The sequence below is a fragment of the Seriola aureovittata genome, chromosome 17, assembly GCF_021018895.1.
Source record: "Seriola aureovittata isolate HTS-2021-v1 ecotype China chromosome 17, ASM2101889v1, whole genome shotgun sequence".
Classification (NCBI taxonomy): Eukaryota; Metazoa; Chordata; class Actinopteri; order Carangiformes; family Carangidae; genus Seriola; species Seriola aureovittata.
Genome location: NC_079380.1, coordinates 23,121,515 through 23,142,126, shown reverse-complemented (window position 1 = coordinate 23,142,126; position 20,612 = coordinate 23,121,515). Strand labels below are relative to the sequence as shown.

General features: G+C 46.2%; 1 protein-coding gene across 3 annotated transcripts in view; it reads left to right on the top strand.

The window, feature by feature from the left end:
* Positions 1-20,042, top strand: part of tnrc18 (trinucleotide repeat containing 18) — a 52,315-nt gene extending 32,273 nt beyond the window's left edge. For 2 of the 3 annotated variants that reach the window (XM_056402106.1, XM_056402107.1), the window contains exons 15-30: positions 73-256; positions 349-664; positions 1,525-1,737; positions 4,656-4,835; positions 5,590-6,086; positions 6,634-6,771; positions 7,885-8,026; positions 8,116-8,233; positions 9,157-9,232; positions 9,345-9,453; positions 9,729-9,845; positions 10,848-11,000; positions 12,060-13,915; positions 14,021-14,257; positions 14,441-14,515; positions 15,867-20,042. In XM_056402106.1, the coding sequence (XP_056258081.1) occupies positions 73-256; positions 349-664; positions 1,525-1,737; positions 4,656-4,835; positions 5,590-6,086; positions 6,634-6,771; positions 7,885-8,026; positions 8,116-8,233; positions 9,157-9,232; positions 9,345-9,453; positions 9,729-9,845; positions 10,848-11,000; positions 12,060-13,915; positions 14,021-14,257; positions 14,441-14,515; positions 15,867-16,073 (4,618 nt within the window). In that variant the 3' untranslated portion in view covers positions 16,074-20,042. The remainder of the gene's footprint in view (positions 1-72; positions 257-348; positions 665-1,524; positions 1,738-4,655; positions 4,836-5,589; positions 6,087-6,633; positions 6,772-7,884; positions 8,027-8,115; positions 8,234-9,156; positions 9,233-9,344; positions 9,454-9,728; positions 9,846-10,847; positions 11,001-12,059; positions 13,916-14,020; positions 14,258-14,440; positions 14,516-15,866) is intronic. The other variant, XM_056402108.1, reaches the window with a different exon arrangement.
* The last annotated feature ends 570 nt before the right edge of the window (positions 20,043-20,612 follow it).

Genomic DNA, 20,612 nt, shown 5'->3' with positions numbered 1-20,612 from the left:
CGGCCATTTTTTATTATTATTTTCGCAGGTTTTTTTTGTTTGATGCTCAGCGTGAAATCTCCTTTGTCTCAGGGTGGGTAGGACGGTGCAATACTCTGAGGACTCTGAAGCTGGGGAGGGACAGAGGAAGAGGTTCAGAGTGTCCAGAGAAGAGGAGGAGACGGAGGCAGGAAGTGGAGGAGTGAAGGTAAAGAAGAAGAAGAAGAAGAAGAAGAGCTGGAATGACCACGAGCCGTCCACCAGTCACGCTCTGGAGGTGAGCCGCTGTAGAAGTGCGTGTTTTGATTTTGTGATCGTGATCGTTTCTGATTAAATTATCGTAACGTTTTTTCCTGTGGCGTTCCTCAGGTGTTGAAGGCGAAGCGCGGCCACGTGTGCGAGCAGGAGCAGCTGGCGTCGGACCTCGACAGAGCTCTCTCGCTCTCGCAGCTCAGCTCGCTCGGCGCGTCCCGCAAACTCTCCTCCGGCACCAAGTTAGACAAGTCGAAGGGCAAGTCCGCCGACGTTCGCGCGAAGGAGCGCGCCATCCACTCCGCCGCCAAAGGAGGGAAACACAAGATGACCGCCAAGGCTTCCGCCTCGGAGACCATCCAGAAGGTGAAAGGTCAGAAGAAGAGCGCTCTCTTCTCTCCTGTGAGGTCAGAGCTCAGCAGCTGCTCCAACAGTGAGTACCTGAGGACAAAACTGTGAAGTCATGTTTTATAAATTCAGCGCTAATGACAGCGGCGCTCGTCTGCTTTGAGTTTGTAAGATTTAAAGTGATGAGGCAGGAAATAGTCCGTGTGTCTGTTTTCATAAACATAGTTTGACAAAAAAAAAACAGTAGAGTTTGTTTCTGTCAAACTTTTTCTTTTTTCTTTTTGTAATGAAGGTCTATGAAAAGACTCAAACCAACATTAAGGATGTAGATAGTAAATCTCACTTACACCATCCTGCTGTCACTGATACTTACAAGCACCAAGTGTGTATTCATCCGCCGCTGAAAATAGTCACCTGCAAATGTGCCATCTGCTCCTACAGTTCCCAGCTGTTTGAAGAAATTATTTAGTAAGTTAATAATTTAAACTTTTAATTTAAAGATTTTACATTCAAACGGAGGCGTCAAGATGGAAAACATCGGGAGAAAGCCTGAAGCTAGTTTTAGTCTTTTCACAGGATTTGTTGACAATTAGGAAAAACAACCAGACTTATTTAAAAACTGACTCACATGTTTAGCTCATTTTCATTCATTAAAGTAACATATTTATTTAATTTTCCGGGGATTTCTCTTCATCTAACTCGAGTAACCGGAGCATGACTCGTAGACTCAAAGACCTATGATGTTTTTTCTTCTCGACATTGTGCAGCCATTGCACGGTGGCGGTAGTTCATGTAGTTAACGTGGGAAACAGAATTAATTCAGGTTTAATTTGCAGGATGTTTCTGACGTTGAGGTGGAGCAGAAATCATCTTTTGTTTGTTTGTTTGTTTTGTTTCTCCTCCCTGTGACCTCATGAATCATTAACCGCACTTTCTCCGCACCAGACTCCGATTCAGAGGAGCACAATTCCGCTCGAGGGGGCTGGCCCCCTCTCTCAGGGACACGTTCCCACGGCAACCTGACCAGGAAGAGGCGGACCGCGTCGTCGCCGACGTCCCTGCTGTCCAGCCAGAAGTCTCAGAAGAAGAAACACAAGCACTTATCCCTGCTGCTGGAGGAAGCGGGCCTCAGCTCCTCTGACGACTCCTTCGACCAAGGTTACTGACCAAATCTTACAGCCCCTCCCACCCCCCCCACCCCCCCCCCCCCCCCCCCCTCGCCCGCCCCTCGCTGTTCAGTCTCTGACCCCCGTCACAGCTCGTGTCTTTGTTTGCTTTTCGCTAAGGCCGCTGTTTTCAGACTGTGCTTTAGCCTGACGATCTCTACCTCTCTTGCTGCTGGCTTCTCTGCAAAAGTTGCCTTCTTTTTAAAAAAAAAGAAAAAAGAAAAAACAGAGTTTACCTATTTCTATGGTGTTTTTTTTTTTTTTTACTGCCTGGATTGCAAACCAGTTTTTGTAGCATTTGTACATTTTGAAAAATTGTGTGAACTGTGAGATTTTGTTGTATTGCAGTTTTGGTACCTATAAGCTTTATTAAAGGTGTTGATTTGATTGGTACAGAAAGCGAAAGCGCTGTGGTCCTTGTGTCTGCTTCATCTGTCTGTCTGTCTCTGTCGGTCCGTCCAGCTGCACCTCACACATCCTCTAGCGCTCTGTTCGTCAAATATCCCTTTAGTTCTCCTGGAAAAGGCTGGAAAACACTGTTCGGCTAAAGGTTTACATCTGGAAAACTGAAACAACATGTGTGGAGGAGTCATTCGGAGCACACAGAGCTGAATCTGATTGGACACGTTTTTCCCTGCTCAGTATAAATAAGAGAAATTGAATCTAGTTGGCTCTTTTTCTATTTTTCTGAAACGGTTAGCTTCTTTTATATCAGACTAAATGTTTATTGATGATGTGGCCTGGTGTTTGATGTTGTGGGGGAAGTAAATGCACCGAGAGTGATTGTTTTAGATGTTGGGGATATTTGCACAATAGAGCTCCTCCTCTGTGTCTACTAAACCTTCAAATAACCCTTTTCCCTTTTACGTTGCTCTCTCCGACACCTTGCTCTGTCCTCTCACCTTTCCCTCCTCGCCTCTGACCCCCCCTCCCCCTCCTCCTCCTCCCCCCACCTTCGTCCTACCCATGATGCTTTGAGTGTCTCTCAGCCTGTTCCATGTGCTTGTACTGCTGCCGCTGCGACATTACAGAAGCTTGGCAAGGACTAGCGCAGCCTTGAGCCTACGCTACCTCGCTGCGGCTAGTCTACGCTGTGGCTAAAGCTTTGCTTGAGCTAGACTGTGCTAAGGCCAGGCTACGCTAAGGCTAGGCTGCGCTCTCGTCGCCGCGCTGCCCCCGCCCTGCCTGAGGCCACACCCCTGTCACCTGCTCTGTAAGTAGGAAGTGCCCCTCCCTCTATTTTTTTTATTGACCGCTAACATGGACTATGCTGAAATTGAACTACATTTACAGAACATTAACTTTTACCTTAATCCTTTTTTTTTTTTTTTTTTTATTTATTTTATTTTTTTATTCTCACAAATTAAAGCTGTTCAACGAGAACCACAGTTACCCCGACTTCCTTGTAAAGGTTTAAAGGAAGGGTAACCATGGTTACTCAAACTCCATATGAAGATTATACCAAGGGGCCTCACAGGGCTGTCCTCTCAGTGCCTGCTTGTTGTACCGTCTGCTTGCTACTGTTGACACACAGGGGATCCACAGTACAACCTACGCGCCAGATTTGACTCTGAAATTAAGTTCAAAATATGTTTTTTAAAGTTTATTTCATTGTTTTCTGGAGCCACAAATAAAGTCCTAATGAGCAACATAAATAAAATCACTGTTTTGGTTAAAAGAGCAGCTCAACATTACGAGAACATCTCGTTTTGTTTTTTTTTTTCTTGCAGTGGTTTAATCTCCCACCGTGCTGCGGTGATGTAGAAGTGGACTGAGGTACACTGTGACATCACTGCTGGGTGTGGTCAGAAGCTTGAGGCTTGAGGCGATGTTGTACTGTGCGTCCACCCTCAGTGTTAACACGCTTAACCCCCTGAGGAGACGCTCTCCTGCTCATCTGTTGCCGTGGACCTAACTGCTAACTTTCAGCAATACGCAGCTAACCAACAGTGTGTACACTCAGCTGTCAGTTTATTAGGAACACCTAGCTGAAACAAGGGCAGTATAAAACTAAACTTCTGCAATAAATCCTCCTGTCATGGAGGTTATAACATTAAGATGTTGATTCAACTGTGTGATGATTGTGGATTTTGTGTCACTGCTGAACTGTATTATTATTATTATTATTATTATTATTATTATATATTGATTATAAAAAGAGGTGTGTCTGTTGTTTAGCCTGCCCTCATTGATTTGAATTGGGTGGCTCACCTGTCAACATGACGCAACCTCAGACTGATCACATACTTGACTCTTGACATTAACACATCATTGCAGAGCTAGTTGTTCCTAATAAACTGACAGCTGAGTGTGTATATATATATATATATATATATGTGTGTGTGTGTGTGTGCTGCCTTGTTTGTGCTTTTCTAGCTCGTCAAACTTGGAGAAAAGGAAGTGCAGGTTCAGCTCTCACTGTCATATTCTCTGAGGGTTTTTGTTTTTTTTTAACTTCAGTAATAAATGAGTCAGAGTCTCAGGTCACATGGTTTCAGCAGCTGTTGACTGTGTGTGCAGCTCACATCTGCATGTGGTAAATGGCAGTTTCTCCTGCTGTATAACAGTGTGAAGGCACGCTGCAGTGGTTTGGACAGTCTTATCTTCTCCATCTGCACTGGTGTTTCTCATCAGCATATAATTTAGGACGTGTGTGTGTGTGTGTGTCTCTGGGTATTTGTGTAGACTGTAATTGTGTTGCTCTATTCTTTTCACTCAGGGCTTAGCTCAGTCTTTGTCTTAGAGAAACTGCATCTCGATTGTTTTTCTCTTGTTCATTCATCTTCTCTGTGGTGCGCTCTTTGTGTCCACAGTCAGTAGAAACAATAGGAAGTGATTTGACCTTTGGCCCCTCACCCTCTGCTGCAGCCGCACTCGTCCCCTGAGCTGAAAATCTTTTCTTTGAAACAGAAACCTCGGAGGACGAGGACGAAGACGACGAGGACGACGAGTCCGACTCGGATGATGGCGGCTGTGAGGAGAGCGGCTTGGGTCTGCTGGCTAGGTTTGCGGCGAGCGCGATCCCTGTCAGCTCGGCCCCTTTGAGTCTCCTCCATGACAGCAAACACCACAGCAGGCAAAGCACTCTGGGTAATAACACGACAGACACGAATGAGCTGTGAGGGAGTGTGTTTGTGCAAAAAAACAAAAAGAACAAAACGGGATATAGACGACCACTTTACATTAAGACGACCTTTATAAAAGATTTATAAATGGTTTATAACTAGTGTTAATTAGCTTGTTAACACTTAATAACACATGTATAAACTGTTATAACACATTAGATAAAAACGGCAAAGTGAGATGTTGCTTGCCAAATAGTGAGCCTTCATCAGTGTACGAAAACTGTTAAAACTTGTTTATATGTGATTTATAAAGTGTTAAAACCCGGATCAATGACCTCATTATAAAGCATTTATAAAGGCTTTATAAGGGAAGTCTTATTGTGAAGTGGTTCCCTCTCTTCTTATTTAATAATGTTGAACGTTTTACTAGTTTCACACTTTCCGCTGACGTCACACGATAATTGTCTTTTTTTGTGGTTGAGCAGGTTCACCGCCCGAGCGTTTGTCCGGGATTATGTTATTGATTCGTGGTTAAATATTAATTCATTTCTAATTGTCACATCGGGGTGCATGTAATGATTCAGTCTTGAATTATGTATTAGCTTGAAATTGATCAATAGTCCTATTCACGGTGTTATTGATTTCAGAAAATCTAACACCTTAGTTTATTACTGCCTGTGTGTGTGTGTGTGTGTGTGTGTGTGTGTGTGTGTGTGTGTGTGTGTGTGTGTGTGTGTGTGTGTGTTTTGCACCATGTGACCCTCTCCTGTCTCTGTCAGGTTCATCAGAGTGCGAGTGGTCAGACTCTGGCTCTGACTTGCGGCTGAGGAAGTTTCCATCCCTGCTGCACGGCAAACGCTCCGCCCCAGAGCTCCCCCTGTTGCCCCCGGCAACCCGCCGCCAGTCCGACCAGTCCAGCCCCACCAAGCGGGATGAATCCCTGCCGGTCAAACGCAAGCCTCTGCCCAAACCACGGCCCTCTCCTCGGTCGCCGCGGCGGTTCAGCTTCGACCTCGCCAGCGGCGCCGGGTTCGGAGGCTTCAGCGAGGACGAGGGCTGGAACCGACGACGCAGCGAGAGGATTTTCCTCCACGATGCCTCTACCTCAGCCAATCAGATGCCCGTGCCGGCTCCAGCTTCCACCAGTCAGAGCTGCTCCTCCTCCTCCTCCTCATCCTCTTCCTCCTCCTCCAGCTCAGCTCCGCCTCTCACCCCGAAACCCACCTCCAGACCAAAACCCAGTCCGCCCGGCAGAGAGGGGAAAGACGTGGTGAGAGTACGTCAATAATTCATCGGCCTGTTGTTGTTCGCCAACTGAGACACGAGCCTTTCCTCTTCCTCCCTCTCTCCTCTCATCCTCCCTGTCTTTTCTGTTACTGTTTCACTCCTTCAAACTCCTCCTTTTGTTTCCCCTGACACATCTGTGTGTGTGTGTGTGTGTGTGTGTCTGTGTGTGTGTGTGTGTGTGTGTGTGCGTGTGTGTGTGTGTGTGTGTGTGTGTGTGTGTGTGTGTGTGTCAGTGTCAGAGTGTCAGCAGGGTTTCCCAGTACTTCAGTCACTGCAGCACTCCCCTGCTGTCTGTGTCGTGTTGCTGACAAGAAAGGACAACTGCAGGCAGCCTGGCAACATCCCACCCTCAGTGTGTGTGTGTGTGTGTGTGTGTGTGTGTGTGTGTGTGTGTGTGTGTGTGTGCATTAGTGTGCGTGTGTGTGTGTGTGCGCAAGGAAATCAGTCCAGTAGATCCTGAGTGCCGTCACTCCTTAACGTTAATTTTTTGTTGTTGTTTTTAACTCTGTGTGTGTTGTGACTTTTTGAAAACCCAGAAGAAGAAGCTGAAGGACTCTCCTCTGCCCGTGAGCCCGTCCACTCCGCTGTGCAGTCCAATCACAGACAGCCCCGCCCCTCTGAGCCTCAGCCCGGCACGCAAGAGCCAACCGAAAGCCAAGACCAAGGCCAGAGAGGTCAGAGCAATGATGGATCAGCTGCAAAGTCGTTATGGATGTGAAGTTAATTATCCCCGCAAGGACAAAACCCCAGAACGTTTAAGTTATTAGGCCTTAAAGTGAAAACATGCAAGTCTCCAGAAATCAACTTGAGTCCTTGATTTGTAATTAACGCTGATTTGTTTTCTTGTTAGAGAGAAAGAAAAAAAAGAAAAAGAAGTAAAACCTCTTTTATGGTGCGATTTCTACCAAAGTGTTGCATTGCTCTCCATCTGCCACCTGCCTGAACTCCAGTTTGTTTAGGAAACGCTGAGGGAATCTGAAGTGTGTGTGTGTGTGTGTGTGTGTGTGTGTGTGTGTGTGTGTGTGTGTGTGTGCGTGTGTGTGTGTGTGTGTGTGTGTGTGAGTGTGTGTGTGTGTGTGTGTGTGTGTGTGTGTGTGTGTGTGTGTGTGTGCAGGGCGCTGTGTGGTGGTGCAGCAGCAGAAGTGTCGTAGTATGTCAACGCTTCCCTGTGAAAAGTTAAAGGGATAGTTCAGGTGTTTTCGGACGTGTGCTTGTGTGAGGTTAGTCGTATATAGTCGGTGCTTTACCTGCAGTAGATTCTGATGTACTGCAGGTGATGCAGTGCGCTCTGTAGGTGCGCTTGTGCGTAGGAATACGGTGGTTCATCGGTTTAAAAAATGTAGTGCCAAAGGAAAATGCTGTTTTCACAGGAAAATAAATGGTGGAAAATATTCTACATGAAGCTTCATTTAAACGGATGTTGGATTGTTTTTAAAAGTGTCTAAAACACTATTCATGACGAACTCACACAACCCCACGTCACAAAACCTGAACTATCCCTTTAATCTGTGGCGTGTCAGCCTGGTGGTTTGGCGAGCTGCTGCAAATTAACTTTAAATAACAGCAAAAAAAAAGTCAGGTTCGTCCCTCAGGCAGGTGTTTGTGAGAAAATCACAAGAAAACAGATTCATGTTAATGCAGACAGTTGATCTTATTTTCCTTACATGGATAGCAGTAGATAGTGGAGTGAAATTAAAACCCCTGTGTGTGTGTGTGTGTGTGTGTGTGTGTGTGTGTGTGTGTGTGTGTGTGTGTGTGTGTGTGTGTGTGTGTGTGTGTGTGCGCAGCCCTCCAGGGGAGCGGTGAGCCGGCTGATGGAGAGCATGGCAGCAGACGAGGACTTTGAACCCAACCAGGACAGCAGCTTCAGCGAGGACGAACTCCTCCCACCACACAGCAACAGCGTCTCTGAGAGGTCGTCCACACCCGGTCAGTACGCACAAACAGGAAGTGTCTGGAATGCACACACACACACACACACACACTTACTGACTTATTGCATGTGTTGTTGTGCTCAGCTCCGGTGCAGTGTGTGTTGGAGAAGGATTCTCTGGTGGACGGACTCAGAGTTTTGATCCCAATGGACGACCAACTACTGTACGCCGGACATGTGAACACTGTACACTCCCCTGACATGTGAGTACACACACACACACACACACACACACACGAGGCCACGTTTCATCTTTTAAACAGAGCAGTGTAATTGATGTGCAGCCTTTAATAGAGGAAACACACACACATCTGTTCGCACTATTAAAAGCTGCAAATCAATCAGTGTGCTCCAGTTTTCTTTTGCCTCCGAAGTTTGTCCTTGATTTGAGAAGTACCTGATACAGTCTGCAGATACAAACCGCAGTGACCTGTTACAAAGCCCTGCTCGTTTTTCATTCATGCGACGACACAAACAGGGATTTTAACTCTAACTCTCGACCGCAGTTTGACATTTTGGGAAATAGTTTCGTTCTCCTTCTTGTCCAAAGTCAGGATACACTCTCACGTCTCTATGTGAAAAATTTAAAGCTAAATCCAGCAGTTGGTTAGCTTAGCATAAAGCCGGGGGGGGGGGGGTTCTCAAAGTGAAGTCCTATTAAATACTTCGGCCGTGGGTTTCAAACACTTTCCGTAATAAAACATCTAAAAGCAGAAATCGTATCAGACAGGTTCCTTGATGTGTTTGAGTTTGAGCGGAATAGATGCTTAATTAAAGGAAAAACAAACAAACTTAATCCCTCTTCAGACAGGATTTATTTTGGCGGGGGAGAGTGGGTGCTCGCTGCGCTCCATGCCAGACAAGAGTTCAGTCCAGAGACGAGGTACTGTAGATTTTATTTGTAAAAGAAGACGGCACATTCCCCCGTCCTGCCACACATCAGAGCAGCCAGACTCCAGATAAGGACTCGCTGTGTCTGTTAAAGAGACAATTTACTCCTCAGAGAAAGACGGCGTGAGTCTGGATACTGTCTCACTGTGTCGTTAAAAAAAAAAAAGGCTTCAGGCTTTGCACTGACCCTGAACTTTTGACCCCTGACCTTTCCTGCGGTGCTTCCTCCCTGCAGATACAGCGTGGTGGTGGAGGGGGAGAGAGGGAACCGACCACACATCTACTGCCTGGAACAACTGCTGCAGGAAGCTGTGAGTAGACCGTCTGCACATCTCTGTCTCGTACCTCACAGGTCGTGATAACGTGTGTGCATGAGAGTGGCCGAACGCCGCGTTGTGTTGACTGTCCGTTCCGTCCGTGCAGATCATCGATGTGAAGCCTCCGTCCGTGCGCTATCTCCCAGAGGGAACCCGCATCGCTGCCTACTGGAGCCAGCAGTACCGCTGCCTCTACCCCGGCACCGTCGTCAACGGTAACACGGAAACACACACACCCTCGGCCACTCACGTGATACGATCCATAATCCTCTTATGTGCACAGATTAATTGTAGCTGGCAGCACAAACAAATGTAAAAGATCCTTCAGTGCATGATACAGCAGGTGTTACATAACAAACCTTTGCGTTCAGGCAGCTCTGCTGCAGTGAACACGAGTGACAGATCAACAAATCAAACGGATCTTACAAACTGTTTTTATTTGCAACAAAAAAAAAATTTCAAATTAAAATGTTGTTTTTCCCCAAAACAGGAAGTTCAGATATTGACGAGAATGATGATCTGATCACCGTGGAGTTTGACGATGGCGACACAGGCCGCATCCCCCTCTCCCACATCAGACTGCTGCCGCCAGACTACAAGATCCACTGTGAGCGTGCACACACACACGCACACACACACACACACACACACACACACACACACAGGTCATGATGAGTTCATGATCAATCATGATCTTTCTAGATTTTTCCTGTTGCAGCTCTCAGTTCTCTGTTGAAACAGGGAAGGAGAAGAGGGTATACACACACACACACACACACACACACACACACACACACACACACACACACACTCCAGTGTATTGCTACTTTACATTAGTGTGTGTAAATTAGCAGCTCTTGTAACTTATGCAAAAAGCATCAACAAACAGAAATAGCATTCATGCAAATGCAGACAGGGAGGTCATAGTCCTACACACACACACACACCACACACACACAACACACACACACACAGGTCATGATGAGTTCATGATCAATCATGATCTTTCTAGATTTTTCCTGTTGCAGCTCTCAGTTCTCTGTTGAAACAGGGAAGGAGAAGAGGGTATACACACACACACACACACACACACACACACACACACACACTCCAGTGTATTGCTACTTTACATTAGTGTGTGTAAATTAGCAGCTCTTGTAACTTATGCAAAAAGCATCAACAAACAGAAATAGCATTCATGCAAATGCAGACAGGGAGGTCATAGTCCTACACACACACACACACACACACACACTAATTGTTGAAGTGGATGTGAATGTGTAACTCCTGTTTCAGGCGTCAGGAGTTTCACATCAGATCCATTGAGGAAAACAGAACTTCCAAAAGGAGAAACAACTCGACGCACTTTACAAAAATGAAAATACAAAAATAAAATGTTTCCATGTTTTTGTTGATTTCTGCTCGTTAGAAGCTGGTAAAAATATTTTGCTCTTTGCAAAGCGAGATGTTGAAGCTGTGTGAGGAGATGAGCGCAGTCAAACAGACATAATGGTGTCAGCCGGGAACAGACGACATCTCGCCTTCTTATACGTTTTTTCTTTTTATACCAGAAGCATGTCGGTTAAATCCCCTCTGTGCCTCTGTCCAGGCGCCGAACCGTCCCCTGCGCTGCTGGTGGCGAGCTGCTCCCGGAGGAGAGTCCGCAAGTGCAGCAAAGAGGGCAAAGAGGCGGGAACCAAGCCGGAGGAGAGCGCTCCCAAGATCAAAGGAAAACCCGGTCGCAAACCCAAACCCAAACCAGGTGAGCTGATCGAACCTCCCAGGGATCGATACAGGGATTAATAAAAGCAACCCGCTGCTTCTTTATTGACACATCAGCACAAGAGGAAATATAAAGAAGTAATAAAGAAATAAAATAAGAACAGAAACAGAATCTAGAATAAATAAGAGAAATTTAGAAATACTATACACAGTAACATACAGATGCAAATATAAAAACATATAAAGAGTTTAGCGGTTGATAGATTTATTCTGACACTGTCGGCAGAGACACAGAAATGTCCGACCATCAGTGTCGGATCTGTTCGACTTATTAAAGAAAACGTTTCCCACAGGAGGAGAAAATAACGGAGGAGGTGCTTGAAGTGAAACTGATCCAACGTGCATTAAGTACCGTCATCACTTTCCCCTTTTTTTAAAATTTTTTTTTCCTCTTTGAGTGACTCCATGGGAGCAGTAAAGGACGTCTCCTCACACGCTGGAGCTTAATGTGCCGTAAAGACAGATCGGTGCTCGGTGTTTCACCCAGCAGCTGGAACTTCACTTCATTTGTGCTGATTATTAGGAATAATAATAGAAACTAGTTCCACTGCGGCTCGTTTTCTGTCTTTACTTTTTTTAAAAAAAAAACATATTTATCATTAAAGAGCGAAACTCAAAAATACTTTGCGTCACGTTCGTATCTTTGATGCGTCTTTTCTAAAGCAACAGAACCAACGAAAATAGCTCCACGCTCACGGAACATCTTTCATCATGTTTGACCACGTGTGTCGTGTCTCATATCAGTTTAATGAATCTGCTCAAACCTTCAGTGAAGCTGAGAGTCTGTTGCTCTGACGTGTCACTGCTGTAATACGTGGCGTGTTGCGTGTCTGATTCGCTGACGCCGCCCTTGTTTTGTCTGGATAAGCATTTCTTCAGTGCAATGTTTTCATTTCAGAAATAGTTATGTCTCCCATTCTGCTGCAAACCACAAAAAATCACGAGGCCACACAATGAAAACATCAGCGTATCCACTGTAACTGTCTAACCCGTTTACAGTTTGGTCAAATATAAAGTTGTTGTGTTTCTTTTCCCACAGAGACCTCCGTGAACCAGGATGGCCGGGAGAAAACCGATCCTCCACCTTCCTCCACCCAGCCTGCAGAGAGACCCCAGGCTCCAGCGAAGCCCGCCCAGGACAGGACCTCCTCCGTCCAGAAGGCGGGTCAGGAGAAGCCCCGCCCCGCGTCCCGGCCAACGATGGGAACACAGACGAAACCGGGCCGCAAAAGCTCCACCACGTCCCCCGCGAGCAGCCCCACCCTTCCCTCCCCGGTGCCCAGGAAGAGCGGCTCGGCCCAGCCTCCCGCTTCTAAACCGGCCCGTGCTCTCCCTCCTTCCCTCTACCCCTCCACCTACGGGAAAGTCCTGACTGTGGATCTGTACAGCGAGCCCAACCTCAGCTCGTACAACAGCCAGCGCAGAGAGAGGGAGAGAGAGAGAGAGAGAGAGAGGGAGAGAGAGAGGGAGAGGGAGAGGGAGAGGGAGAGGGAGAGCACCAGCAGCGTCAGTCCCACCACCAACAGACCCATGTCCAGACCCATGGCGACGTCAGCTGCGCCCAAACCCGGTGCGTCATCCACGCCCAGGCCGGCCTCTGCCTCCACACCCAAAACTAAACCTTCCTCGGACCATCACAGCAGCTCCAGACCGAGCCTCGGCTCCGGGCTCATTCCCAGCCCCATCTCCCGGCTATCATCAGGCAAGCCCGGCTCTTCTCTCGCTCCCAGACCTTCATCGTCGTCATCATCCTCATTATCGTCGTCGTCGTCATCTGCCCCCAGACCCAAACTAAAGATGCCGTCTGACCAGCTCTCCTCCAGCTCCAGAACCAGCTCCAGCTCCAGCTCCATCTCCAGGCCCAAGCCCGGCCCGGGGCAGAACGACGGGGGGTCGGCGGTGAGGCGGAAGTCCCTGTCAGCGGAGCCCCTCGTGAAGCTGGACCATGAAGGTGTCACCTCGCCCAAGACCAAGAAGACCAAGGCCCTGATGTTGCTAGAGGGTCGGGGCGTCAGACGAGATCACGCCCCCATCACCACGGCCTCAGCCAATCAAAAGCTGCTAAAAGCTAAGCCGCGGGCTCCAGAGAGAGACTCCAGCCTTCCAGAGAAAGACTCCGCCTACAAAGCGCCCATGCTGCCGAAGGAGAAGACGGACAGCCGTGGAAGTGGAGGTAGAGGACAGGAAGTGGACGCCAGAGAGGAGAAAGTTAAAAAAGAAGAGAGAAAGGAGGTGGAGAAAAGAGAGGAGAGAAAGATGAAAGAGGAGTCTCAGAGCAGCAGCAGCTCCGAGTCAGAGGAAGAAGGCGAGAAAGGGAAAATGAAGAAAAAGAAGAAATGCACCTCAAGCTGCTCTTCCTCCTCTTCGTCCTGCTCTGGTTCCTCCTCATCCTCTTCGTCGTCGTCGTCCTCATCGTCCTCCTCCTCCACCGACGACTCGTCCTGCAGCTCAGATGAAGAGAGGACCCCCACGCCTCCGCCAGGCCCCGTCTCCCCGCCTCCGGCGCAGGACAAACCCAAAGAAGAGACGAAAGAAGAGGAGGAAGAGGATGTGAAGAAGGAGGCGGAGGTGAAAGTGGAGGAGGAGGAGGAGCTGTCGCCTCCCTCAGAATCTCCCTCCCCGTCGACCTCTCCGGCTCCCGCTGCTCCTGCTCCCGCTAAATCTGGGAAACCGGCCACGGGGAAGGGCTCGGGTCAAAGGGGTCGGCCCCCGAAACCGAAGCCCAGTGGAGGAGAGGGGAAAGTGGGGAGACCAAAGCGGAGAGAGGGGGTCCACCTCCCCACCACCAAGGAGCTGGCTAAACGTCAGAGGCTCCCCAGTGTGGAGAACAGGCCCAAGATCTCTGCTTTTCTTCCAGCCAGACAGCTCTGGAAGTGGTTTGGGAAACCCACTCAGGTGAGGACGGACACCACGCAATTAGAAAAATGAAATGTTCTCACCCCCCTTCCCCCTTCACTTTGTGACCAGCTTGTCCTCTTGTGACCCCCCCCCCCCTTCCAGAGACGCGGCATGAAGGGCAAAGCGAAGAAGCTCTTCTATAAGGCCATCGTTCGCGGCCGAGAGATGATCCGCATCGGTGACTGCGCCGTGTTCCTGTCCGCCGGTCGGCCCAACCTGCCTTTCATCGGCCGCATCCAGAGCATGTGGGAGTCCTGGGGCAGCAACATGGTGGTCAGGGTCAACTGGTTCTATCACCCGGAGGAGACGAACCCCGGCAAGAAACTCACTGACAAGAAGGTAAGAGGGTTTTTATTCATGGTCGAACTTATTTGACTCAATGTCACCTCCTATAATCACGTTTATCTATTTGTTTCTTATCGAATGAGTGAATCATGATACTTCTTTCACACCAGACTGAATTTTTTTTATATATATTTTTTTTTTTTTTTCCCTAAGTGTAAGACTTGTTTTTCTCTCCAGAACTGGGATCAGATCTGCAGCCAGTCTTTACCAGCAGCTCTGCACTCGTCTATCCAGAGGAAAGACTTCATGGAGGTAAGAGGAGAATTGATTGCTGCACCTGTGGTCTCCGGTTCTGCTGCTCAGGCTTTAAAAACACTGAGGTTCTTTATATAACCATGGAACAGACTAATGGGCATCTTAGACGGTGTGGAAACTTGAGACTGACAGGTCAAAAATATAATTGTGAATATATAAATAAATAATACTGTTAGTTTATTCTTGATTGATTGGTTTCTTAATTATTTATTCTTTAATATTTTATTCAGGTTGTCGAGGCTGATTGATTTTGTAATGTTATGTTTGTGTTCATCATTTGGTTTGTTAACACTTAGTGTGTGTTAAGTTTGATCTGTGTTTGTTGTTTTGTCTTCTGGTTATTGATGCCAGGTTTTTGTTTAATTAAAAATAATAATAATAATAATAATATTACTGTTAGTTATGAAACTAAAGTGGATTGTAAAGGGGAATATAAAGCTTTTTCCTTTAACCTCTAATCAGCTGGTTAAGCAACTTACGCTGTAGCATCAATGTATAAAGTATTTTAAGATTAGCCAAAGCATTTTAGCCTGCAAGCTAACAGCAACCGAGTTAGCTAGCTAACACTAAGAGACAATCACACACATCTAAAACAAAGCAAGAACAGCGCAGTAAAGTTGGAGACTTTTTCTGTTGTGGTGCCTGAACTTATAAATATAATATTAGCTATCTAACTTTATTAGCTTTAGTGTTTTAGCTAAAATGCTTTAGCTGCTACTGTTAGAGGAATGACTACAGTGATGCTGCAGCAGTTTACAGCACAGTATGTAGATGATGACATCATGTTCACTGGCTGACGGCGTGCGGCCTCGTACCTGTGACAGCATCACAGCCGCGCTGATATTCAGTCCAACATCTCTCCCTCTCGTTATCATTTATTTGTCTACGACAACACAAATACTTCCGCAACTGGACTGACACTGGACTGTTGCTAAGCAACACATAAACATTACCCCGACCTGCACAGTGCACACTAGCTTGCTGCTTTGCCTACACGTTACCTCAGGTGTTCCCTTCATCCTCTTCTGACGACCAGACATCATTTAATTCAAATGTTATTTCTTTTCAAACTTCGTTACAAACTGAGAAAACAACCGTTAATGTCATGTTGATTAATGGTTAATAGATCACCTGTGATGTAGTTAAAAGTCCCAGTGCTGTTTTTTATATCTCATGGAATGACTCTCGTCCAATCAAATTACTTGGTCTGAACTAACTTGTCGTGTAAAGCTTTATATTTGTTTTTACACTTACTTTTAATAATATATGTGTTATATAATTCTGTGTCCATCCACAACACACAGTCTACAGCAGTCACAGAATGAAAGCATGTGTGTGTCTGTCGCAGCGCGCCCTGTACCAGTCGTCCCACAGCGACGAGAACGACGTGCAGACGGTCAGCCACAAGTGCCTGGTGGTGAGCGTGGACGAGTACGAGCAGATGACGCACACGCGCCGCTACGCCGACAGCGAGGACCTCTACTACCTGGCCGGCACGTACGAACCCACCACTGGCATGATCTTCAACACCGACGGAGTCCCGGTCATCTGCTAAACGCTACGAGTTGCTGACACCAAATTGTGATCGGACTCACCAACCGTGGACCTCACTAGGAGTGGAAACCCGACCCGTGGTCCCTCCAAGTCTAATCACTGATCTTCAGTCATGATGGATCTTTTTCGCAGACGTGACTCGACGAACTCAACTGCTCCGATTTACCATGATACACTTCGAGACGGACTGTCACGAACAGCTACTACTACAGAGACAGGAGACACTACAGACAGTATTAAAAAAGGAACAAGTCTCCGGAAACATTTGCACACACAGACTCCATCGACACAAACTGTCGCGCTCGTCGTGTTCATGGGGAAAGTTTCACAACACGCGAGCGCTTCAGTCTCCTTTTACATGTAAATACAACTGACACGAACACAGACGTACTCACATGCACAGACACATGTAAATACTCACCCCCATGTAACACACACACACACACACACACACACACACACTCACAGTTATATAGAGGAAAATATGAGTGTTTTATTTTCATGTAATAGATTTATGTCAGAGTACTTTTTTCTAAAGAGGTAAACAGTCAAGAAGCTTTAATGAACTGTGAATGATGATACAGGAGAGAGGCCCCCGTGTCTGTCCATCCGTCCTCCCCCAGCCCCGACAGGACGGACAGACGGACACACACACACACACACGCGCACGCGTGCACGCGCCGGTGGTGTGACGTTGTGATTATGATGTTGCCGTGGTGATGTTACAGTCATGTTACAGTCATATAAATGTATCTATAGAACAGCAGGAGCGACAGACAGATGCAAAAAGAGAAAGAGATGCGCAGAAAGAGAGAGAGAGGTAGAGACTCCCTCCTTTTGCTGTCCAACAGAGAGCACTTAAAAACACTTAGAGTCTATGCTCCTTTAATTTAACCCCTTCAATTCCCCTTGACAATCCTAACCCGGGCAGCTGCCCGTGTGCTACTCAAACTTCTGACTCCCTCAGAGACTCAGGCTAAAGAGAGAGGAAGGAATTGTGTACTATTAAAAGCACTTCCCATTTTCATCTTTGAGTTCATTCTGAAAGGAAAAATCTACCCACGAACACTTTAAACACTACGACACAAAAACCAGCTGCTGGTGGCGATGCATCTTGCGTTCTGTTGTTTTCACCGTTTTGCACTGAGGTGGAGCAACAGAACCGGGGGGGGGGGGGGGGGGTCCGAGAGGAGGTGCCGCTTTAGGCCCGTCCGGGTGGTGTTGAAAAGAATTCTGGGAAATGTAGGACATCCCTCTTTTTCTTTTTTTTCTTGTTAATCAGGTTAACCAAGTAAAGTAAAACCTTCCAAAGTAACTCCATGAATGCACTGAACAAGACGAGCTGGTATAACAGTGCAGGACTCCCAGAGGGTGGATTTTTCCTTTTTTTGTTTTTGTTTTAAAGGTGTTTCCAGGGTTGCAAACGCTGCAGTCAGGCCAAGATGCATCAAGGTCACGGCACCGATGTGCAGTATGAAGCTGCCAGCTCTGATTAGATCAACATAATTCAATTTTTAACACTCATCGTCCACAGTTTGGCTTCATTTATTCAGTTTCGCTGCAGCGTTTGCAACCTCCAAATGTCCTGTGTGAGATGTATTTTTTTTTTTTTTAATATATATTTCTTTTGCTTCTGCTGTTTTATGGACGTCCATCTGAACCTCTTATGGTCACACTTCGCCCTCCAAGCAATCGTATTTGACATGAGTGCACTTTGAATGAGCTCCGCTGCAGAGGAGACCGTGTGACTGGGAGTCGTGTATGTCTTCCTAGAGTATTTGCTTAACCCCCCCCCCCCGCCTCTCTCGCTGCCTCTCCTCTGCACGCCGGTGACGCCCCCCCCCCCCATGGACAAACAGACACATGCGACCACGTCCCTTCTACACGTTGTTCTTTTTTCTCTTAGCTGCTTATGAATTATTTCTATGTGCCTAGTTTAACCGTTGTTAGAGTGAGACTGTTGAATGTCGTGCTCAGGGTTGTGAGCGTTTGGGTGGCCTTACTCTCCCAGGCCTTATGATGATGATTCGCCAAATCTCTCTTAGGTCCCGCCCCCCCCCCATACTCCCGCCATTATCCTCGGCTCCTGTAGGTGCTGCGGAGAAGTCAGATTGGTATTTTCTCCAGTCTGCTGATGTTGGGAAACATCTTTCTTCTTTGTGATTCATAGTTTGAACAACCCTCCGTTCCTGAGCTCTTAACCCACTTAGCTACACTATTGTGTATAGAGTGTGTATCAGATATATCAGTATCTATATACAGTATATAGTATACTGTATATACTTTATATATCTGTGATTATCATGTTGATTTTCTTGTATGTTTCGTACCACGTTGCCCTCTCTCTGCTTCGCTGCAGAGATTGAAGATTGTCTTGTTGATATTCAATAGGTTTAATATTTTCTACTATCTTGAGATCTTTTGGTTTTCTCTGGATGTGTCTGATTTTAATGTAGGCTATATCATATTTTTACTCACGTTGAGATGGCTGCGTGACGTCTGGAGGACGACCCAAGGTGTTAATGTGACATTTTCCCGCTAAATGACAAAAGACGTCTGCCAGTACAGCAGCATTTCAGTGCACATTTCTCTCAAATCCAGACATGATAGCCACCCAGTAAAGATAAGGTTGGTAATTTGCTGCTAGTTGTTAGTGCTGAAAGTGGTTTAACAGGTACAGAGTGACTCTATGTGCTGTTTTCTGAGATTACTCGATCAATTGATGCCAGAATATCTTATCTGCTAAAGCCCCAGCTGCTCGTCCAGCTGCTGCTCTTATATATCGACTCCCTTTCGGGCCGAGACCAGACACAAGATCTCCTGCCTGAAACTCAAATGTCTGCAGACGAGAGTTCAAAAGTTTTGACTGAAAGTCGGCCGGAAACGTATCTGCGGCCGTGGGAGTGTCATGGACAGACAGGTCGTACCAGTGTTTGCAGAGTGAACAAGTTAAAGTGCTCCGTTCTGAATCTTTGTTTACCCCTGGAGCTGCTAAAGCACTTTTTTGTCTGTGTATGTGTGTGTGAGAGTGAGAGACTGATAAGACATCACGCTCTTATCCCCTTGTATTACCACACACACACACACACACACACACACACACGTACACTTAAACACCTTTGTAACCCTATATGGTGTGTGTTATTGCCTACCGATCTCTATTTGTCCCCTAACTCCATCCAAAGCCCAGCCTTAGGCCTTCAAACAGGGTCCAACACACACACACACACACACACACACACACTTATTCCCCACTTCGCCTTCATTTTCATTTGGTGTCATGTTTTAAGAGCCTGACTTTATACATGTTCTTTCTATCACCATTTACGTGTTTTACTTTGTTTTTGTTTGTTGTTTTTTTTCTCTGGTTTTAATTTTCTCTGTTTTTGTTTTTCTTTTCTTTTCTTTTCTTTTCTTTGCATGTTTCTGTAATAAATTTCCCCCCTTGCTTCCCCTCTCTGAACAATCGTCCACGCCTCTCAAGCAATACTGCTGACAGGCACTGGGAGCTAGCTGCTAGAGAGAGAGAGAGAGAGGAATGGGAGAGAGGGCAAAAGAGAGAATGGTAGAGAGAGAGAGAGAGAGAGAGAGGTGGACTGGAGGCTGGTTCTTCGTCTGCTGTTCCTTCAGTATCGTTATCGTCCTGTTACAGAAAAGAAAAAAAAAAAGATTATTTTGAAAATAAATAGAAAAATCATCTAAGTTTTGTAAATGATCCTTCACTGTCGAGGGGAGAAAAAGCTATCAGAATATACTTTGTACACATGTCTAATCTTGTAAAAATGCAAAAAAAGAAAACATTTTAGAGATGAATCTGAAACCAGATATATTCTGTCGCCCTATACTGTATGTGTAAGAAAAAAAAATTCTTTTTTTTTTACAGACAGCAACCATGTTTATCAGTGTTTCTTTTAAATTGTTTTAGTAACTCAATATTTTATAGTTAATCAATAAACAGATGGAACTGTAACCTTGGCTGTTCTGTGAGTCTCTGGCATGAAAATGATGCATATTTTAATTTCTTTCAGCTCTTCTCTTTTCTGATGTCAGTGCTTTTTGATGGTATTTATGTTCCTTCTAAAGTGCTAAAGTGCTGCACGTTTCCCTTTCAGCCTTCTCTTTGGTCGGTCGTGTTTAATTAGTCTTACATGACATCTTGACAAAGCATCTGAGACGCGTTTCAAAAGGAAAAGTTGCCTATTGGATGATGAGAAGATCTTTTTATTAATATAAGGTGACAACCAGCTGCCGGTTAGCTTAGCTTGGCACAAAGACTAGAAACAGAAGGGAAGCAGCTAGCATGGCTGTGTCCAAAGCTAACAAAATACACCTAGCAACCTCTGAGGCTCACTAATATCAAAAAATACTTACTTTACATTTTAGTTTTTGTACAAATTAAACAGACAAGCCATAACATGTTCAGTAGTGAGCTTTAGAGGTGCTGCTGGGTGTATTTTGTTACCTTTGGACAGAGTTGTGCTAGCTGTTTTTTGGTGTTTACGCTAAGCTAAGCTAAGCTAAGTGTAACTTCATATTTACC